The sequence below is a fragment of the Haematobia irritans genome, chromosome 1 (assembly GCF_050003625.1).
Source record: "Haematobia irritans isolate KBUSLIRL chromosome 1, ASM5000362v1, whole genome shotgun sequence".
NCBI lineage: Eukaryota > Metazoa > Arthropoda > Insecta > Diptera > Muscidae > Haematobia > Haematobia irritans.
In genome coordinates, this window is record NC_134397.1 from 146,026,093 (window position 1) to 146,046,248 (window position 20,156).

At 29.7% G+C, this 20,156-nt stretch overlaps 1 protein-coding gene across 1 annotated transcript in view; it reads right to left on the reverse strand.

Annotated features, from left to right (window-relative positions):
• Eip93F (Ecdysone-induced protein 93F) overlaps positions 1-20,156 on the reverse strand; it is a 586,579-nt gene that overhangs the window by 376,566 nt on the left and 189,857 nt on the right. The window contains exon 3 of the mRNA XM_075291853.1: positions 14,487-14,714. Coding sequence (XP_075147968.1) covers positions 14,487-14,580 — 94 coding nt within the window. The 5' untranslated portion in view covers positions 14,581-14,714. The remainder of the gene's footprint in view (positions 1-14,486; positions 14,715-20,156) is intronic.

Here is a 20,156-nt window from a genome sequence, read left to right on the forward strand (position 1 = left end):
TAAACCGATCCCCAGATTTTAACTCTGGAGCCTCTTGGATTAGCCAAATTCATCCGATCCAATTGAAATTTAGTACGTGGTGTTAGTATATGGTCTCTAACAACCATGCAAAAAATGGTCCATATCGGTCCATAATTATATATAGCTCCCATATAAACCGATCCCCAGATTTGACCTCCGGAGCCTCTTGGAGGAGCAAAAGTCATCCGATGCGGTTGAAATTTGGTACATTTCGTTAGTATATGGCCTCTAACAGCCATGTAAAAATTGTCAAATTTTATTACTATAGAAAGTTTTGTCAAAATTTCATTTCTATAGAAAGTTTTGTAAAAAGTTTATTTCTATAGCAATGTTTGTCATCATTTTATTTCCATAGAAAATTTTGTCAAAATTTTATTTCTATAGAAAATTTTGTAAAAAATTTATTTCTGTAGAAAATTTTGTCAACATTTTATTTCTATAGACAATTTTGTCAACATTTTATTTCTATAGAACATTTTGTCAACATTTTATTTCTATAGAAAATTTTGTCAACATTTTATTTTTATAGAAAATTTTGTCAAAATTTTATTGCTATAGAAAATTTTGTCAACATTTTACTTCCATAGAAAATTTTGTCAACATTTTATTTCTATAGAAAATTATGTCAAGTTTTTATTTCTATAGAATATTTTGTCAAAATTTTATTTCTATAGAAAATTTTGTCAAACTGAATTATATACGTATTTAATCGGCCTTTTTTTTTTTGTTTAATATATACCCCTTATGGACTAACTTACAATTTAGAAGACAGTGTTAAAAAGTTCTACGATACCTTGCCATCGGCAAGTGTTATCGCAACCCAAGTAATTCGATTGTGGATGACAGCCTTTAGTAGAAGTTCCTACGCAATCCATGGTGAAGGGTACATAAGATTCGGCCTGGCCGAACTTACGTCCGTATATACTTGTTTCTTAATTTTTTGCTGGAACTCTAAAACTACCTAATTAAGTCACATACGTAAAGATACCAGGATGATGACAGATTATGTAGAAGGGTAGAAAGGGTCCTAAGTATGGCATATGATTGGGCAAGATCCAGGGGCCTGAATCTTATCCAGGAAAGACAGACTTTAGCCTATTCACTAGAAGAACTAAAATTGCCCAATATGTCGAACCGGACATGGGGATACCAGTGTCTGATGAAATAAATTACTTAGATGTAACCTTACACCGGTAACTGAATCGGAAGAGCAACATAAGAGAGAGAGATAGAGAGAGGACTCAGAAAGCCTACAGATTTTGGGCGCTCTAAATGGGGCCTGAATCCAAATATGACGCACTGGATATATGAGAGCGTAATAAGGCCAATCCTGACATATGCGTCGATAGTCTGGATTTAAGACCTATAGAGGTTCCTATCAAAAACGAAGACCCTAAGGCTGCAATGATGGGCGATGGTGGATGCAATAACAAATACCGCTATAATCTTCGATCGTTTAACAGAGGTGACCACAGTTGGCGTGTGTAACTTTGTGATGCCAGAAAGATGGTCCTGGGAGAATGGGACTCCAGAAGGGATACAAGAGGGAAATAACTTTTACACCGTTGGATCAAAGATGGTTGAGAGGACGGAACAAGGCATGTTCTTGGACCCCGAGATCCTATGCCGATTACTGCACCACAGCTCAATGCTACAGATATAGGTTTGGGAAGTGTATCAGAGGGAAAGTGTTACCAGATCAGAACAGATATCAAAGGGAAATAACTGCTAAACTGATGGATCGAAGATGGTTGAGAGGACGGGACTGGGCGTATATGTGGAAGACCCGGATACTGAAATCCAATTCCGATTACCGGACCACAGCTCCCTACATACACGTCGATAGTATGGTAGACATCAATGGAGTGGAAGTGCAACATAACAACTTTACAACGGGACCTACGGCCATGTTGTCTTGGCATAACTGAGGCAATGAAGGGGAATGGGACTCCAGAAAGGATACAAGAGGGAAATAACTGTTACACCGTTGGGTCAAAGATGGTTGAGAAGACGGAACAAGGCATGTCCTTGGACACCGAGATCCTATAGGTTTGGGAAGTGTATTAGAGGGAAAGTGTTACCAGATCAGAACAGATATCAAAGGGAAATAACTGCTAAACTGATGGATCGAAGATGGTTGAGAGGACGGGACTGGGCGTATATGTGGAAGATCCGGATACTGAGATCCAATTCCGATTACCGGACCACAGCTCCTGACATACACGTCGATAGTCTGGTAGACATCAATGGAGTGGAAGTGCAACATAAGAATTTTACAACAGGACCTACGGACATGTTGTCTTGGCATAACTGAGGCAATGAAGACGCCCAGTTATTCGACAACGAGATCCTATTACGATTACCGCACCACAGCTCAATGCTACAGGTATAGGTTTGGGAAGTGTATCAGAGGGAAAGTGTTACCAGATCAGAACAGATACCAAAGGGAAATAACTGCTAATTTGATGGATCGAAGATGGTTGAGAGGATGGGACTGGGCGTATATGAGGAAGACCAGGATAGCGAGATCCAATTCCGATTACCGAACCTCATCTTCTGACATACACGTCGATAGTCTGGTAGACATCAATGGAGTAGAAATGCAACATAGAAATTTTACAACGGCACCTACGGACATGTTGTCTTGGCATAACTGAGGCAATAAAGACCACGGATGGAAATAACTGATACACCAATGGATCGAAGATGGGAAAGAGGACGGGACTGTGGAGGACGCAGACACAAAGATCCTTTTCCCATTACCGGATCACAGCTCAATCCTGCAAGTGTAAGTACGTGCCACAAGAAAATGTGTTAGCAGAGCAGAACAGTGCGTTCCATGAGGAAATGTGTTAGCATGTACATGATTAAAATAAATGCTACACCGATGGATCTAAGATGAACGAGAGGTCGGAATTGGGCGTATATTTGGAGGATCCAGACACCGAGATTCTCTAGCGCATCGTAGCACAAGCCTGAAGGCAGAAGAGTGTACCACAAAACGTAAACATTTTACAGGAGCCAATATAGCAGACATTAACGTTAGATCGCGAATCGTATTAGAATGCAAAAGAAATAATATTTGGAATACTACAGGATCGGCATCATACCGGAATATATCGAAATAAGAGGACATATAGGGAAGTGAACTTAGAGATAGTAAAGCTCAAAGAGGCAATGCGGACCGAGTGGGATGAATGGACACGGGAAACACATAAAGCGATGTGTCGCGCAATCCAATGATCGGGAGGACGACGACTGTGGGGTAAAACAGAGAAGAAAAAGTTTGGAGAACTGTTTAAGGAGAGTAGGACGACAGTCAGGAGGGCCGTGGGAATAATGACTGGGTACCTAGAATTGAGCGCACATGTGTGCCGAAAACGAGCAGTACGGAAGACACATAAAGCGACGGCTATGGGGTGACTCAGACAAGAGTGATTCTGGAGAACTACTCAAGGAGGGTAAGACAACAGTCAGGCACAGAAATTTGAGAGCACATCTGTGCCGAATAGGAGCAGCACAGGATGGTGCATGCAGGGTATGTTTTGAGGATTATGGGACCTTGGAAGACTAACTTTTTCACTGATCTGCCTTTACTAGGCAATGATTTAAGCATATCGGTGAAAAATTGATTCGCAGCTTAGAACCAAGGACTGTAAACCAATTACGCAACACGTTAGAGCCACAGAGTTCCTACAATAAAAGAAGGACGCGATGGAAAGAAGAATACGGCAGGATCCACATCAGATAGACCAAGGCAACGGTCGGAAGGATGACGACTATGGGGTGACCCAGGGAAGTCGGTAAAACTACTCCAAGAGAGTAGGACAACAGTCAGAAGGGCCGTTGGAATAATGAATGGGTGCCTAGAATTGACAGCACATCTGTGCCGAATAGGAGCAGCACGGGAGACACATAAGGCGATGTGGATCAATGCAACGAGCGGAAGGGCGACGACTATGGGATGACTCTGACAAGAAAACGTTTGAAGAACTACTAAGGATAGTAAGACGATAGTCAGGAGGGCAGGGCACCTCAATTTGAGACCACATCTTTGTCGAATAGAACCAGCAGAGGATGGTGCATGAATGGCGTGTTTTGAGCATGATGGGACCTTGCAATACTAACTTTGTCACTGTCCTGCCGTTACTAGACAAAGAGTTAATCATTTTGGCGAAGAAGTGATTCGAGACCTGGCACAACTTGGACAAAATTAAGGAATTCGTTAGAGGCACTGTCTCTGAAATAATAGAATGGTAAGAAGAATACGTCAGGATCCACATCATATGGTTTCCGGGACATGCCGTGATAAAAGGAAACGCAAAAGCTAATGAACTGGCAATAAGAGCTAGGACATATAGGGAAGTGAGCTTAGCGAACGCAACTGAATTGGATGAATGGGCACGGGAGACATATTAAGCGATGGGACCAACGCAAACGGTCGGAATGACGACGAAAATACTATTGGGTGACTCACACAAGAAAAAGTCTGAAAAACTATTTTAGTAGAAGGACTACAGTCAGGAGGACCGTGGGAATAATGGCACCTAGAATTCAGAGCACATCAGACCCGAATAGGAACAGCAAAAGATTGTGCATGTAAGTCGTTTGAGACATTGGAACACGCAAAGCCTATTGAGGACACGCAGACCGAGTAGGATGAATGGGCAAGGGAGGCACATAAAGTAGGACGAGTAGGAAGACAGTCAGAAGGACCGTGGGAATAATGGCCCCTAGAATTCAGAGCACATCTATGCTAAATAAGAGCAGCAGAGAATGTCGTATATAGGACGTGTTTTGAGGATGATGGGACCTTGGAACACAACCTTTGTCAGTGGAATTTACTAGCCAAATCTGTAAAAGGTGATTCGGGAGCTGGTCCATTTTGGAAACAGGGACTGAAAACCGATAAGGGAATTCGTTAGGGACACAGTGCTCCTGGAATAAAAGAAGGATACGATGGAAAAAAGAAGTTAGAGCCCCCATAAGCCGAATACTGGCTTAGGTGTATGTCAGCCGACATGAGACAGAGCAACCTGAATCCTCTTTCATTCTAATCCAACCTAACTTAGATCAAAAATGTTTGCATTAAAAACTGATTTTCAAACAGCTAAGAATCTCTAAACTAGGAATCGAGGAATTATAAAGAGAGGACCAAATTCCAAGCAAAATTTTGAGCCCGAATTAAAATGTCTTGGTTGCCCAAATGCTAACTCACCCTACTGAGTAAATACAAAGCAGCAATGAGTACATAAGTAAATGCACAAACATGGAATCCTTGCCGCATACATACAAGTCAGCAACAACATGTTGCTTCACACTAATGCAACAACACAAGTATTTTTCGTGTCCTTTATTTCGTAGGATGTGTTTTTTGTTTTCGTTGTTGGTGTGATAGTCACGAAAATTGTCGTCGTAACCGTCGTTTGTCGTCATCACACAAACAGCAGCTGTAGCTAGCTGCTGCAACTATTGACCCATTCTCCCGGGGATGGGGAGAAAAAGTTTGAGAGCAACAATGATGTTGACTTTAATGTTGAGCTAACACAGCAACATTCTAGTATAACCAGGCAACAGGTTGAGGTCCATTTCACAACCTCATACTAAATCAAGGACCACTACATAGGTGGCTTGTGGGTTTTGGAAATGGGAGATCAGAGTGTATGCGAGATTTTCATGCATGGGCGCGAATGAATGTGTTGCGTCATAATAGCGAATTTTGGTATTATACAAAAACCAAAAAGAAAAGAAAAAAACACAAAATGAGGACACAAATAGTGTTGGGTCATTGGAGGGTAAATAGTAGAGTAGGGATGACATTAACAGAAATCAGTTGCACCACCTTCCCAACCCCCCTACAAGAGGATAACGGGTGATAATGTATTAGTGTATATATGTATATATAAAATATTTTATTTCCACCGAATCTCAACACATGGACACACCAAAGACACTTGACTTTTTTGTCTTTTGGCGAAGATGTGGATTAGGTTTTGGCTTGGAATGGGAGTTGAAAATGTAATGGGAAATAACGAAAAACATTTGAAAAACAACACTTAAAAAAATACAGAATAAGTGTATATACGACATACAAAAAAAAAAAAACATGGCTTCATGCCCAACAAGTCTGGCACCTGTAGCAAGAGTAGATGCAATTAAATATAATTCCTTCCTTTAACTGATTTGTTACAGATATCTGAAATAAAACTTTAACTTTCTGTTTGTATAAACAAATCTATGTTGGAACACATTGTTGCACATACGAAAATATTTTTTGTCTTCAATCACGGAATTTACTGATCCAATTAATTTTTAATTGAAATGTCTTCAATCACAGAAATGATAATATCAAATAAACAATTAATTGTAAGACACTTAAAAAATTAATTGATCCAATTAAAAATTAATTAATACTATTAATTTTTGCTTCAATGAAATATTTTTTAAAACTCAATTAAGACTTTAATTCGAAAAATTTTCGTGAGATTTTCTTCTGTGTGGATGCGCAAATTAGTAGTGCAGTATTGACAACAGATGGCGTAGTTCGGGATACTATAACCTAATTCCATAGCTTTCATTTTCTGTATGTGTCATTTGCCCGCAGTGTAAAAGCATAGTTTTTTTTTATATCCTGAACCCTTCTGTGGAACAGGATATTATAAGTTAGGACATCCACCCCAAAAAAAGTTAACTTGGATCCAAAGATTTTGACCTTCCCTTAAGGATTTTCGTATTGATTCCGAGCCAAAGACGCGGCTTCTTTAAAATAAAGACATTTTTTAGTGACCGATCTGGCTTAAAATCTAGGATGAATAAAATTGAGATGCTGATCTCATTTACCGAATTTTCAAAAAATGTTTTCTTAATGCAAAAAAAAAAAAAAAAAACTTTAAACAAAAGTTAGGTTAGGTTACGCTAGGTGGCAGCCCGATGTATCAGGCTCACTTAGACTATTCAGTCCAATGTGATACTACAGTGGTGAACTTCTTTCTGAGTGCTGCCGATTCCATGTTAAGCTCAATGACAAGGGACCTCCTTTTTATAGCCACTTACCTTAAGCAGTCTGCTAATATTTTTGGAACCATCTGGTTGGTTCAGCGAAGAAAAATAATCGAGAAGGTTCAGCGGTTAAAACTAGAAGTGCCCATATGTAATAGGTACTTTTAGTTAATGTGGTATCACAATGGACTGAATAGCCTAAGTGAGCCTGAATCTTAATCGGGCTGCCACTTTAACCTAACCTAACCTACACTGAAAAAAAAGCATACTCGGTTCCAAAGATTTTGTCTTTACTTTAAAAAAATTGGTATTGATTCCGAGCCAAAGAAGCGGAGAATACAAGTAAGGATACTTTTAAGACACAATTCTCTTTTAAATTTAGGTTTTGTGTACTTGCTTCTAGGAAGCAAATTTTAATTTATCGCTTTCTCAGCTTTTTTTCTTCATATGCTATCAAAGACCTTTAAAACGAGTTAACGGCAACTTTATTTTCCAAATTAGGACTCGACTTCCAGTAGAAATTATGCTATGTTTGAAGTAAAAAACTTCTTTAAAATAAAGTTTTGAAAAACATGTCTTATATTTGAACGATTTTTTCCTTTGTAGTCAAGATGCAAAAAGACAACAAATTTAAAGACAATTTCATTAAATTTAAAGAATTTTTCTGAATTATTAAAGTCAAGTTGACCTTAGTCTATAAATTTTTTCTTTCATGTTAAGATACCCATTTTGAAATCAAATCACTTAATTATAACGACAATACGACTTCATTGAAAAGTTTATCGACTTTTGGACAAGGAAAATAACTTTATTTTAGAGAAATGCGTCTTCTATGCTAAGCAAAATTTGTATCCGTATTTTAAAGACATGAATTCTTTGACCTCACGACAATATTTTTTTCAGTGTAGAGAAGCTTTGAAACCCTCAAAAATGTCACCAACATTACTGAGGTGGAATAATCCACCGATGAAACACTTTTTGGTATTCGGTCGAAGCAGGAATCGAACCCAAGGCGGGCATGCTAACCATTGCACCAAGGTGGCTCCCTATACCAAAGTCACAAAATCCTCAAAAAAAAATCTTAACCTATACTTAGCCTATCATTCAATATTTCAGATTCAATATTTCAGTGAATTTACGGACGATTTCAAAATTTAATTTTAACAGGAAATTTTTTACAATTTTATTTGTATAGAAAATTTTGTCAATTTTTTTTTCTAAAGAAAATTTTCTCAAAATTATATTTCTATAGAAAATTTTGTCAAAATTTTATTTCTATAGAAAATTTTGTCAAAATTTTATTTCTATAGAAAATTTTGTCAAAATTTTATTTCTATAGAAAATTTTGTCAAAATTTTATTTCTATAGAAAATTTTGTCAAAATTTTATTTCTATAAAAAATTTTGTCAAAATTTTATTTCTATAGAAAATTTTGTCAAAATTTTATTTCTATAGAAAATTTTGTCAAAATTTTATTTCTATAGAAAATTTTTTAAAAATTTTATTTCTATAGAAAATTTTTTAAAAATTTTATTTCTATAGAAAATTTTTTAAAAATTTTATTTCTATAGAAAATTTTTTCAAAATTTTATTTCTATAGAAAATTTTTTAAAAATTTTATTTCTATACAAAATTTTTTCAAAATTTTATTTCTATAGAAAATTTTTATTTCTATAGAAAATTTTCTCAAAATTTTATTTTTATCGAAAATTTTCTTAAATTTTATTTCAATAGAAAATTTTCTCAAAATTTTATTTATATAGAAAATTTTATTAAAATTTTATTTCTGTATAAAATTTTGTCAAAATTTTATTTCTATAGAAAATTTTCTCAAAATGTTATTTCTTTTTGATTTCAGCTTAAAACCATGCATTGACTAAACTACAAATGTAGCTTTACCAACAGAGGAAAAGAATGTTTGTCAAATTTATTTGGGCAAGCCCTATAGACTGCAAGATGGTTGGGTGGATGCACGTTTCGGAATTACCACATTCCTCATCAGCATCCTCTACTTGCAGCAAAACTATCAACCAATTATCAGAATAAATTCAGGCAGTTCATTAAACCCAACAATGAACCACACTTGAACCTTCCGAAAAAAGGCTTTACATGATAGACGGCTTATGTCGAAATAAAAAAAAAAAACAACAAAATGTTATTTCTTTAGAAAATTTTGCCAAAATTTTATTTCTATAGGAAATTTTTAAAAATTTTATCAAAATTTTATTTTTATAGAAATTTTTGCCAACATTTTATTTCTATAGAAAATTTTATTCCTATAGAAAAAAAAGGTTTTGTATGATAGCCGGCTTATGCCGAAATAATTGAATTTATTCTGATAATTGGTTGATAGTTTTGCTGCAAGTAGAGGGTGCTGATGAGGAATGTGGTAATTCCGAAACGTGCGTCCATCCAACCATCTTGCAGTCTAAATATAGGGCTTTGCCCAAATAAATTTGACAAACATTCTTTTCCTCTGTTGATTAAGCTACACTTGTAGTTTAGTCAATGCATGGTTTTAAGTTGGAATCAAAAAACAGCAACAATGCTTAGAGAACAAAACCACCATTGACAAAACAAAACGAATAAAAATTTTATTTCTATAGAAAATTTTGTCAAAATTGTATTTCTATAGAAAATTTTGTCAAAATTTTATTTCTATAGAAAATTTTCTCCAGATTTTATTTCTATAGAAAATTTTCTCAAAATGTTATTTCTATCGAAAATTTTATTTCTTTCGAAAATTTTCTCCAAAATTTTTTTTCTATACAAAATTTTCTGAAAATTTTATTTCAATAGAAAATTTTGTCAAAATTTTATTTCTATCGAAAATTTTGTCAAAATTTTATTTCTATCGAAAATTTTCTCCAAACTTTATTTCTATAGAAAATTTTCTCAAAATTTTATTTCTATAGAAAAATTTCTCAAAATTTTATTTCTATAGAAATTTTCTCAAAATTTTATTGCTATAGAAAATTTTATCAAAATTTTATTTCTGTAGAAAATTTTGTCAACATTTTATTTCTATAGACAATTTTCTCAAAATTTTATTTCTATACAAAATTTTCTCCAAATTTTATTTTTATAGAAAATTTTTATCAAAATTTTATTTCTATAGAAAATTTTGTCCAGATTTTATTTCTATCGAAAATTTTCTCCAAACTTTATTTCTATAGAAAATTTTCTCAAAATTTTATTTCTATAGAAAAATTTCTCAAAATTTTATTTCTATCGAAAATTTTCTCAAAATTTTATTTCTATAGAAAATTTTTAAAAATTTTATTTCTATAGAAAATTTTGTCAAAATTTTATGTCTATAGAAAATTTTGTCAAAATTTTATGTCTATAGAAAATTTAATTAAACTCTATATTTCAAATTTAGGGCAATGTTTAATAAATAAAATAATGCTATAAATGCCCATCATAATATGAGAAGATACCAACAGTAAATGTATTTGTGGACAAAAATTATTGATACTATCTCAAATCCTTTAAATTTATTGCGAGCTATATAAAGGTTTATATTCCCAAATGCATGAATTTGAATCTGAATCGATTTAGACAAAATTGTATATACTTCTACAAAATCTATGTTTTTAAAATTTAAATCTAACGTTATGGGACCTAACACAATTTTAACAAAAAATAAAAATGCAAGGAAAATCTAAAGTCGGGCGGGCCGATTATAATATACTCTGCACAACTTTGTATTTAGATCTACATTGTGATAAAATCTCAAATCAGACTTCTACAAAATCCCGGGCAATATTTGGGAAATATTTATAATTGTTTAGACAATTTCGCAAAAATTCATTTAAGATTCATTCATTGAAAAATTTGAAAATTTGAGTCATTTCTACAAGTTTTTGACTTAGCAGTGAGCATCAGTGAGCATACAATTTTGGAAAAATTTTTGTCTAGTAAATAAAATTTTGCAAAATTTTCTACAGAAACAAAATTTTGACTAAATTTTCTATAGAAATAAAATTTTGGCAAAATTTTTTATAGAAATCATATTTTGACCAAATATACAGAAATAAAATTTTGAATAAAATTTTTATAGAAATAAAACTTGGCAAAAATTTTTATAGAAATAAAAGTTTGAAAAAGTTATCAATAGAAATACAATTTAAAAAAATGTGTAGCAAACAAAATTTTGAAAAATTTTCTATAGAAATAAAATTTTGCAAAATAACATATTCTAAGAAACAAAATTTTGACTACATTTTCTATAGAAATAAAATTTTGACTAAATTTTATATAGAAAAAAAATATTTCTATAGTAATAAAATTTCGAATACATTTTTTATAGCAGTGAGCATCAGTAAGCAAAAAAATTTCAGAAAATTTGCTATAGACATAAAATTTGACAATTTTTTCTTATAGAAATAAAATTTTTAAAAAATTATCAATAAAAATACAATTTTAGAAAAATGTTTGTGTAGTAAATAAAATTCTGCAAAATATTCTACAGAAACAAAATTTTGACTAAATTTTCTATAGAAATTAAATTTTGACAAAATTTTCTAATAAAAAAATTTATTACTATAAAATTTTGGCAAAATTTTCTATAGAAATAAAATTTTGACTTAAATTTTTATAGAAATAAAATATCAATAGAAATAAAATTTAAAAAAAAAAATGTGTAACAAACAAACTTTTGCAAAATTTTCTATAGAAATAAAATTTTGCAAAAAAAATAGAAATAAAATTTTTAAAAAATTATCAATAAAAATACAATTTTAGAAAAATGTTTGTGTAGTAAATAAAATTCTGCAAAATATTCTACAGAAACAAAATTTTGACTCAATTTTCGATAGAAATAAAATTTTGACTAAATTTTCTATAGAAAAAAATATTTCTATAGTAATATAATTTTGAATAAAATTTGCTATAGAAATAAAATGTTGACAAAACTTTTTATAGAAATATCATTTTGACAAATTTTTCTATAAAAAACAACTTTGAAAACATTTTCTGTCAATATTCCACATATGTATATGGCCTTAAAATAAATTTAAAAAATAAATAATTTCGGGTATTAGAATGGATCGATCCAGCCCATCTGCTAGTCTAACATTCTAGGAAACATCAAAAGATAGCCGTAATTGGAAGTTGATTTTCATTTACAATCATGTTGTACATTGATCGATTGAATAACGCAATGGAAACTAATTTGCGTAAAAACTTGCTTAGTTACAAAAATGTGAAGTGTTTTAAAAAATTTGGTTTAGCCGGAGTCGAGCAAAATTTTTACGACTCCGACTTCGACTCCAGCAAAATCTTCAGACTACGACTCCAAGACTCCGACTCCGGCTCCGGCTCCACAGCCCTGGTTTTAATTCTATAGAAAATTTTGTCAAATTTTTATTTCTACAGAAAATTTTTTCAAAATTTTACTTCAATTTCTTCAATATTTTATTTCTATAGAAATTTTCTTCACAATTTTAATACTATAGAAACTTTTGTCAAAATTTTAATTCTGTAGAAAATTTTTATCAAAATTTTATTTCTATAGAAAATGTTGTTAAAATTTATTTCTATAGAATATTTTCTCCAAATTTTATTTCTATAGAAAATTTTCTCCAAATTTTATTTCTATAGAAAATTTTCTCAAAATTTTATTTCTATAGAAATTTTTCTCAAAATTTTATTTCTATAGAAAATTTTCTCAAAATTTTATTTCTATATAAAATTTTGTTTCTATAGAAAATTTTCTCAAAATTGTATTTCTATAGAAAATTTTCTCCAGATTTTATTTCTATATAAAATTTTCGCAAAATTTTGTTTCTGTAGAAAATTTCTATTTATTTATTTTAGAAGGAAATATTTTGCAAAATCTACCAAAACATCGGAAATTCTACCAATCTACGAAAAAGTAAAAAATCTACCATTTTTGGTAGAATTCTCCCAACTGTAGCAACCGTGTCCCTGAATCGATCCAACCATGTCCGTCTGTCTGTTATGCGGTATGAAAATGGGCCCCGGGAAATTTCTCAAAATTTTATTTCTATAGAAAATTTTCTCAAAATTTTATTTCTATATAAAAATTTGTTTCTATAGAAAATTTTGTCAAAATTTTATTTCTATAAAAAATTTTCTCAAAATTTTATTTCTATATAAAATTTTCGCAAAATTTTGTTTCTGTAGAAAATTTCTATTTATTTATTTTAGAAGGAAATATTTTGCAAAATCTACCAAAACATCGGAAATTCTACCAATCTACGAAAAAGTAAAAAATCTACCATTTTTGGTAGAATTCTCCCAACTGTAGCAACCGTGTCCCTGAATCGATCCAACCATGTCCGTCTCTCTGTTATGCGGTATGAAAATGGGCCCCGGGAAAATGAGCCAAAAAAATAGGGCTCATATTCTCTTTTGAAAATTGACGCTTTGAATACACAACACAAAAATTCCCAACAAAAAATTACTTAGCCCAGCCAAAAGTACTCGGTGAGAGGAAAGGATTGTGCTAGATTAGTTGGCGTTCGCTTTTTATGAGCCTCTATTTCGTATGACCATAACTCGAAAAATGGTGTCAATTTGTTTTGCAGTCTTCGGCAAAATTGTTGCTTTTGACTCGGCCAACGCAAAATGCTGTATATATAGTAAGTTGACAAATTTTAATCTTCATATCGAAAATAGGACCCACTTGAACATGAAGCACAGTGCCAAAAAGAAAGTTTGGGTTTTTATTTTCATTTGAAATATTGCGTTTTTATTTTAATTTGAAATATTGCGGCATTTTTCCATAATGCAAACGGGCGCCAAAAATGAATGAAATAAAGAAAACATACAATTTTGGTGTTGTTTTTTTCCATATAATTTTCTAGAGCCCATTTCATTTAGGTTTTGGGGCTAATTTCTATGGGACCTATATTCACACTCTTTGCCACATTTCATCAAAATCGGTTAAAATTGAACAACAACGAACAACAAATACATGGACAGACGGACGGAGAGTAAGGCCTAGATCGACTTAGTAGGTGATTCTGAGTCGGTCTGTATAGGGACGGTGATAGGGTCTAAAATCAATATTTCTGGTAGGCACATTTTTTGTCAGATCAAAATTTTTATACCCTGACCACTATGGTATAAAAATGGAATAAAATTTAATTAAATTTTCGCACGAACAGTGCGGGTCACTTTTTTTCAACTACGCCATATGAAATTTGACCTTCCAGAAGACTTTCTGGGAATCGGTTTATATGAGGCTATACCTAAAGGGCTTTTGGACTGCCCTTCTAAAAAAACTATTGAGTTAGTTTTTATTAAATTGTTTTCAGATCCTGTAAAAATGTCCCAAAAATTCTTTACTTTTCTTTGAACAAACCCCTTTATACAGCAACAAACATATGACAAACAATTTTTTTTGCCTAAAATTTGGTTTGGGAGGAAATTATTTTTTTATTACTTACACTTATTGCATTGAACAAAAAAATACAAATACCACAATTTACACTTACCGACAATGTGCAGCATTTCCTTGGAATGTTTCATTAATTCTCGCTTAATTAAGCGACGCTCTTGTATACACCGAGCATATGGACATTCAGCCATAGTGATGGTCAAAGAATTTGCATTTATGGCCTATACCGATAGTCCAGAAGGAATTTCTAGGAAATTCCAAATGTTCGCCAATTAATGTGCGATCTTACAAAAAGTTCTCTGAGTATTTTCCGACCCGTATAAATCTGTAAAAAATATGGGATTTCAAGACAATATAAATATAAATAAAATAAAAATTATTTAATTAAAAAACATTCAGTTAACACATAATTTATTAAAAACTAAATAAAAACAATCATATATACAGCCGTAAACCATTACTTGTTATATGCATATTATATAGAAAAATTTCCAAAGAAATTTTCGACTTTTGAATTTCATGTCATCGGGGAATATGCGCGCATTTTATCATTTACATATTTTCAAATATGCACTACTGCAATGTCATTCAATGAATTTCGTTTAGTTCTGTTCGTCTGTCGGTTAAGGAAAATAAAGATACTTTTGCATTTTTAATGCTAATAAATTTCAAATAGTGTCGGTTCAAATATAATTAAACGAGATTTATTCAAGGTAAAATACAGAATAAAAACAAAAACACACCAAAAACAACAACGACAGCTCCAGCACCAGCAAGAAAAATCGAACAAAACTTGTTGTAATTTCAAGTCGCGTAAATAGATTTTTTTTCTTAATTTCGTTGTTCAACTTTTTTGTCGCCGCAGTATTTTTTCCGAATTGTTCTTGTTGTCATTGCATTTGTTGTTTCTTTTCTAATATTCCGAAGTTCAGATTTGGTTTTAAATTCTATCCATTTGTATAAGAAAACTCACTCATGCACACATATTTTAAAATATTAAAGTGGGTGAGCATTAGAGAGGTAATTGCAAAATACATAATAAGATGTCAATAAAATATTTTCATTTTTTCTATAGAAAATTTTGTGAAGGTTTTTATTTTTATAGAAATTTTTTTTAACAATTTTATTTCTAAAGAAAGTTTTATTTCTATAGAAAATTATAACAAAATTTTATTTCTATAGAAAATTATAACAAAATGTTATTTCTGTAGAAAATTTTGTCAAAATTTTATTTCTATAGAAAATTTTGTCAAAAATTTTTTTCTATAGAAATTTTTGTCAAAATTTTAGTTCAATCTAAAATTTTGTGTAAATTTTTTTCTAGAGAAAATTTGTCAACTTATTTTTCTATAGAAATTTTTCTCAAAATTTTATTTCTATAGAAAATTTTATTTCCATAGGAAATTTGGTCAAAATTGTATTTCTATAGAAAATTGCGTCAATATTTTGTTTCTATAGAAAATTTTGTCAAAATTTTGTTTCCATAGAAAATGTTGTCAAAATTTTGTTTCCATAGAAAATTTTGTCAAAATTTTATTTCTATAGAAAATTTTGTCAAAATTGTCAAAATTTCATATCTATATTATTTCCAAAGAAAACTTAGTCAACATTTTATTTCTATAGAAAATTTTGTCAAAATGTTAGTTACATAAAAAATGTTGTCAAGATTTTATTTCCATAGAAAATTTTGAATATATTTTATTTCTATAGAAAATTTTGTCTATATTTTATTTCTATAGAGAATTTTGAAAAAATTTTATTTCTATAGAAAATTTTGCAAAATTTTATTTTTATAGGAAGTTTTAATTTTTATAGAACATTTTGTCAAAATTTTATCTCTATAGAAAATTTTGTCAATTTCTTTTTCTATAGAAAATGTTCTCAAAATTTTATTTCTATAGAAAATGTTGTCGAAATTTTATTTCTATAGGAAATTTGGCCAAAATTTTATTTCCATAGAAAATTTTGTCAACAGTTTATTTCTATAGAAAATTTTATTTCTATAGAAAATTTAGTCAAAATTGTATTTCTATAGAATATTTTGTCAAAATTTTATTTGTATAGAAATATTGTCAAAATTTTATTTCTATAGAAAATGTTGTCAAAATGTTATTTCTAAAGAAAATTTTGTCACCAGTTTATTTCTCTAGAAAATTTTAACAAACATTTATTTCTATAGAAAATTTCGCCAAAATTCTATTTCTATAGAAAATTTTGCCAAATTTCTAAATTTCATTTCTAAAGAACATTTTGTCAAAATTTTATCTCTATAGAAAATGTTGTCGAAATTTTATTTCTATGCGAAATTTGATCAACATTTTATTTCTATATAAAGTTTTGTCAATATTTTATTTCTATAGAAAATTTTGTCAAGATTTTGTTCCTATATAAAATTTTGTTAAAATATTATTTGCATAGAAAATTTTGTCAAGATTTTATTTCCAAAGAACATTTTGTCTATATTTTATTTCTATATAAAATTTTGTCAAAATTTTATTGCTATAGACAATTTTGCCAAAATTTTATATAGAAATAAAATGTAGACAAAATTTTCTATCGAAATAAAATCTTGACGAAATTTTCAAAGCAAATAACATTTTGACAAAATTATAAAATTTCGACAACATTTTCTATAGAAATAAAATTTTGAGAAAATTTTTATAGAAAGAGAAATTGACAAAATTTTCTATAGAGATAAAATTTTGACAAAATGTTCTATAGAAATGAAATTTAGATACAATTTTTTACATAAATAAAATTTTGGCAAAATTTTCTATAGAAATAAAAATTTGGCAAAATTTTCTATAGAAATAAAATTTTTTGTTGTTGATATTGTTGACCTTTTTATTTTAATTTTTATGATTTTTTATCCCATAATCTCGGCTATATGTCTATAAGTTAAACTTGAAATTGTTGTTTTCTTGTTGTTTTATTTTCCGATATTTCGGTTGACTTCGTCAGAACCGTTTTCAAGGATTTTCTCCGCTGTCTAGTTACTTCGCTGTCTGTTTTTCTACTGAATAAATTCAGGCGTTTCATTGTTGGGTTTAATGAACTGCTTGAATTTATTCTGATAATTGGTTGATAGTTTTGCTGCAAGTAGAGGATGCTGATGAGGAATGTGGTAATTCCGAAACGTGCGTCCATCCAACCATCTTGCAGTCTATAGGGCTTTGCCCAAATAAACTTGACAAACATTCTTTTCCTCTGTTGGTTAAGCTACACTTGTAGTTTAGTCAATGCATGATTTAAGCTGAAATCAAAAAAACAACAACAATGATTAAAGAACAAAACCAACAATAACAAAACGAAAATTTTATTTCTATAAAAAAATTTGTCTAAATTTTATTTCTATTGAACATTTTGTCAAAATTTTATCTCTGTAGAAAATTTTGTCAATTTCTTTTTCTATAGAAATTTTTCTCAAAATTTTATTTCTATAGAAAATTTTGTCGAAATTTTATATCTATAGGAAATTTGGTCAAAATTTGATTTCTTTATAAAATTTTGTCAAAATTTTGTTTCCATAGAAAATTTTGTCAAAATGTTATGTGCATAGAATATTTTGTCAAGATTTTATTTCCATAGAAAATTTTGTCTACATTTTATTTCTATAGAAGATTTTGTCAAAATTTTATTTCTATAGAAAAGATTGTCAAAACTTTTTGACTATAGAAAATTTTCCTAAAATTTTATTTCTATAGAAAATGTTGCCAAAATTTTATTTCTGTAGGAAATTTGGTCAAAATTTTATTTCTATAGAAAATTTTTTGTCAACATTTTATTTCCATAGCAAATTTTGTCAAAATTTTATTTCCATAGAAAAGTTTGTCTACATTTTATTTCCATAGAAAATTTTTTGTCAAAATTTTGTTTCCATAGAAAATTGTGTCAAAATTTTATTTCCATAGAAAAGTTGGTCAAAATTTTATTTCTATAGAAAACTTTGTCAAAATTTTATTTCTATAGAAAATTTTGGCAAAATATTATTTCTATAGAAAATTTGGTTAAATTTTTATTTCAAGAAAAATTATCAAAATTGTATTATGAAAATATTATTTCTAAAGAACATTTTGTCAAAGTTTTATTTATATAGAAAATTTTGTCAAGATTTTATTTCCATAGAAAATTTTGTCCACATTTTATTTCCATAGAAAATTTTTTTGTCAAAATTTTGTTTCCATAGAAAATTTTGTCAAAATTTTATTTCCATAGAAAAGTTTGTCAAAATTTTATTTCTATATAAAATTTTTTGGCAACATTTTATTTCCATAGAAAATTTTGTCAAAATTTTATTTCCATAGAAAAGTTTGTCTACATTTTATTTCCATAGAAAATTTTTTGTCAAAATTTTGTTTCCATAGAAAATTTTGTCAAAATTTTATTTCCATAGAAAAGTTGGTCAAAATTTTATTTCTATAGAAAACTATGTCAAAATTTTATTTCTATAGAAAATTTTGTCAAAATATTATTTCTATAGAAAATTTTGTGAAAATTGTGTCAAAATTTTATTTCTATAGAAAATTTGGTTAAATTTTTATTTCAAGAAAAATTATCAAAATTGTATTTCTATATTATTTCTAAAGAACATTTTGTCAAAATTTTATTTCCATAGAAAATTTTGTCAAAATTTTATTTCCATAGAAAATTTTGTCAAAATTTTATTTTGATAGAAAATTTTGGCAAAATTGTATTACTGTAAAAAATTTTGTCAAAATTTTATTTCCATAGAAAATTTTGTCAACATTTTATTTCTATAGAAAATTTTATCAAAATTGTATTTCTATAGAAAATTTTGGCAAATTTGTATTTCTGTAAAACTTTTGTCAAAGTTTTATTCCCATTGAAAATTTTGTCAACATTTTATTTCTATAGAAAATTTTGTCAAAATTGTATTTCTATAGGAAATTTGGTCAAAATTGTATTTCTATAGAAAATTTTGTCAACATTTTATTTCTATAGAGAATTTTGTCAAAATTTTATTTCTATAGAGAATTTTGTCAAAATTTTATTTCTATAGAAAATTTTGTCAAAATTGTATTTCTATACAAAATTTTGTCAAAATTTTATTTCTATAGAAAATATTGGTTCTATAGAAAATTTTATCAAAATTTTATTTCTATAGAAAATTTTCTCAAAATTTTATGTCTATAGAAAATGTTGTAAAAATTTTATTTCTATAGAAAAGTTTCTTAAAATTGTATTTCTCTAGAAAATTTATGCGGTATTATGTATAATATATAATTATGAATTGATATCGACTAATTTTTGTATGGTTGTTAGAAATCATATACCGACATCACTCACCAAATATAAACTGGATGGGATGAAAGCGGCTCTGGAAATCAAAACTGGGGTCGGTTTTTATGGGGGATATAGCTAAAAGTGGCCCATTTGCAATACAGTCCAACCTACATCAATAAAACCTAATACTTTAAAATGGGCTAAAGCTATGTTAAACCGTAATGAAAAGTACGCATACTTCAATCCAGCCCAAATTTTACATGAGAACTTAAGTCTTAAATTGGCTCATAAATTGAACCCTTTCAATGGACCTAATCTATTAATTATATTTTACATAAATTTTCTCCCATACATATGTGTGTACATGTGTTTAAGTGAAAAAAGTTGTTTAAAATCAATTTTTTCTCTTCGTTCATTATTATTCAGTAAGTTTCTGGTTTATTTTGTTAGAATTCAGTAAGACACCGCTTAAAGGAATTTTTTGTTGTAAAATTTAGTTGGTGCAGTTGTCGATGGTTGCTAA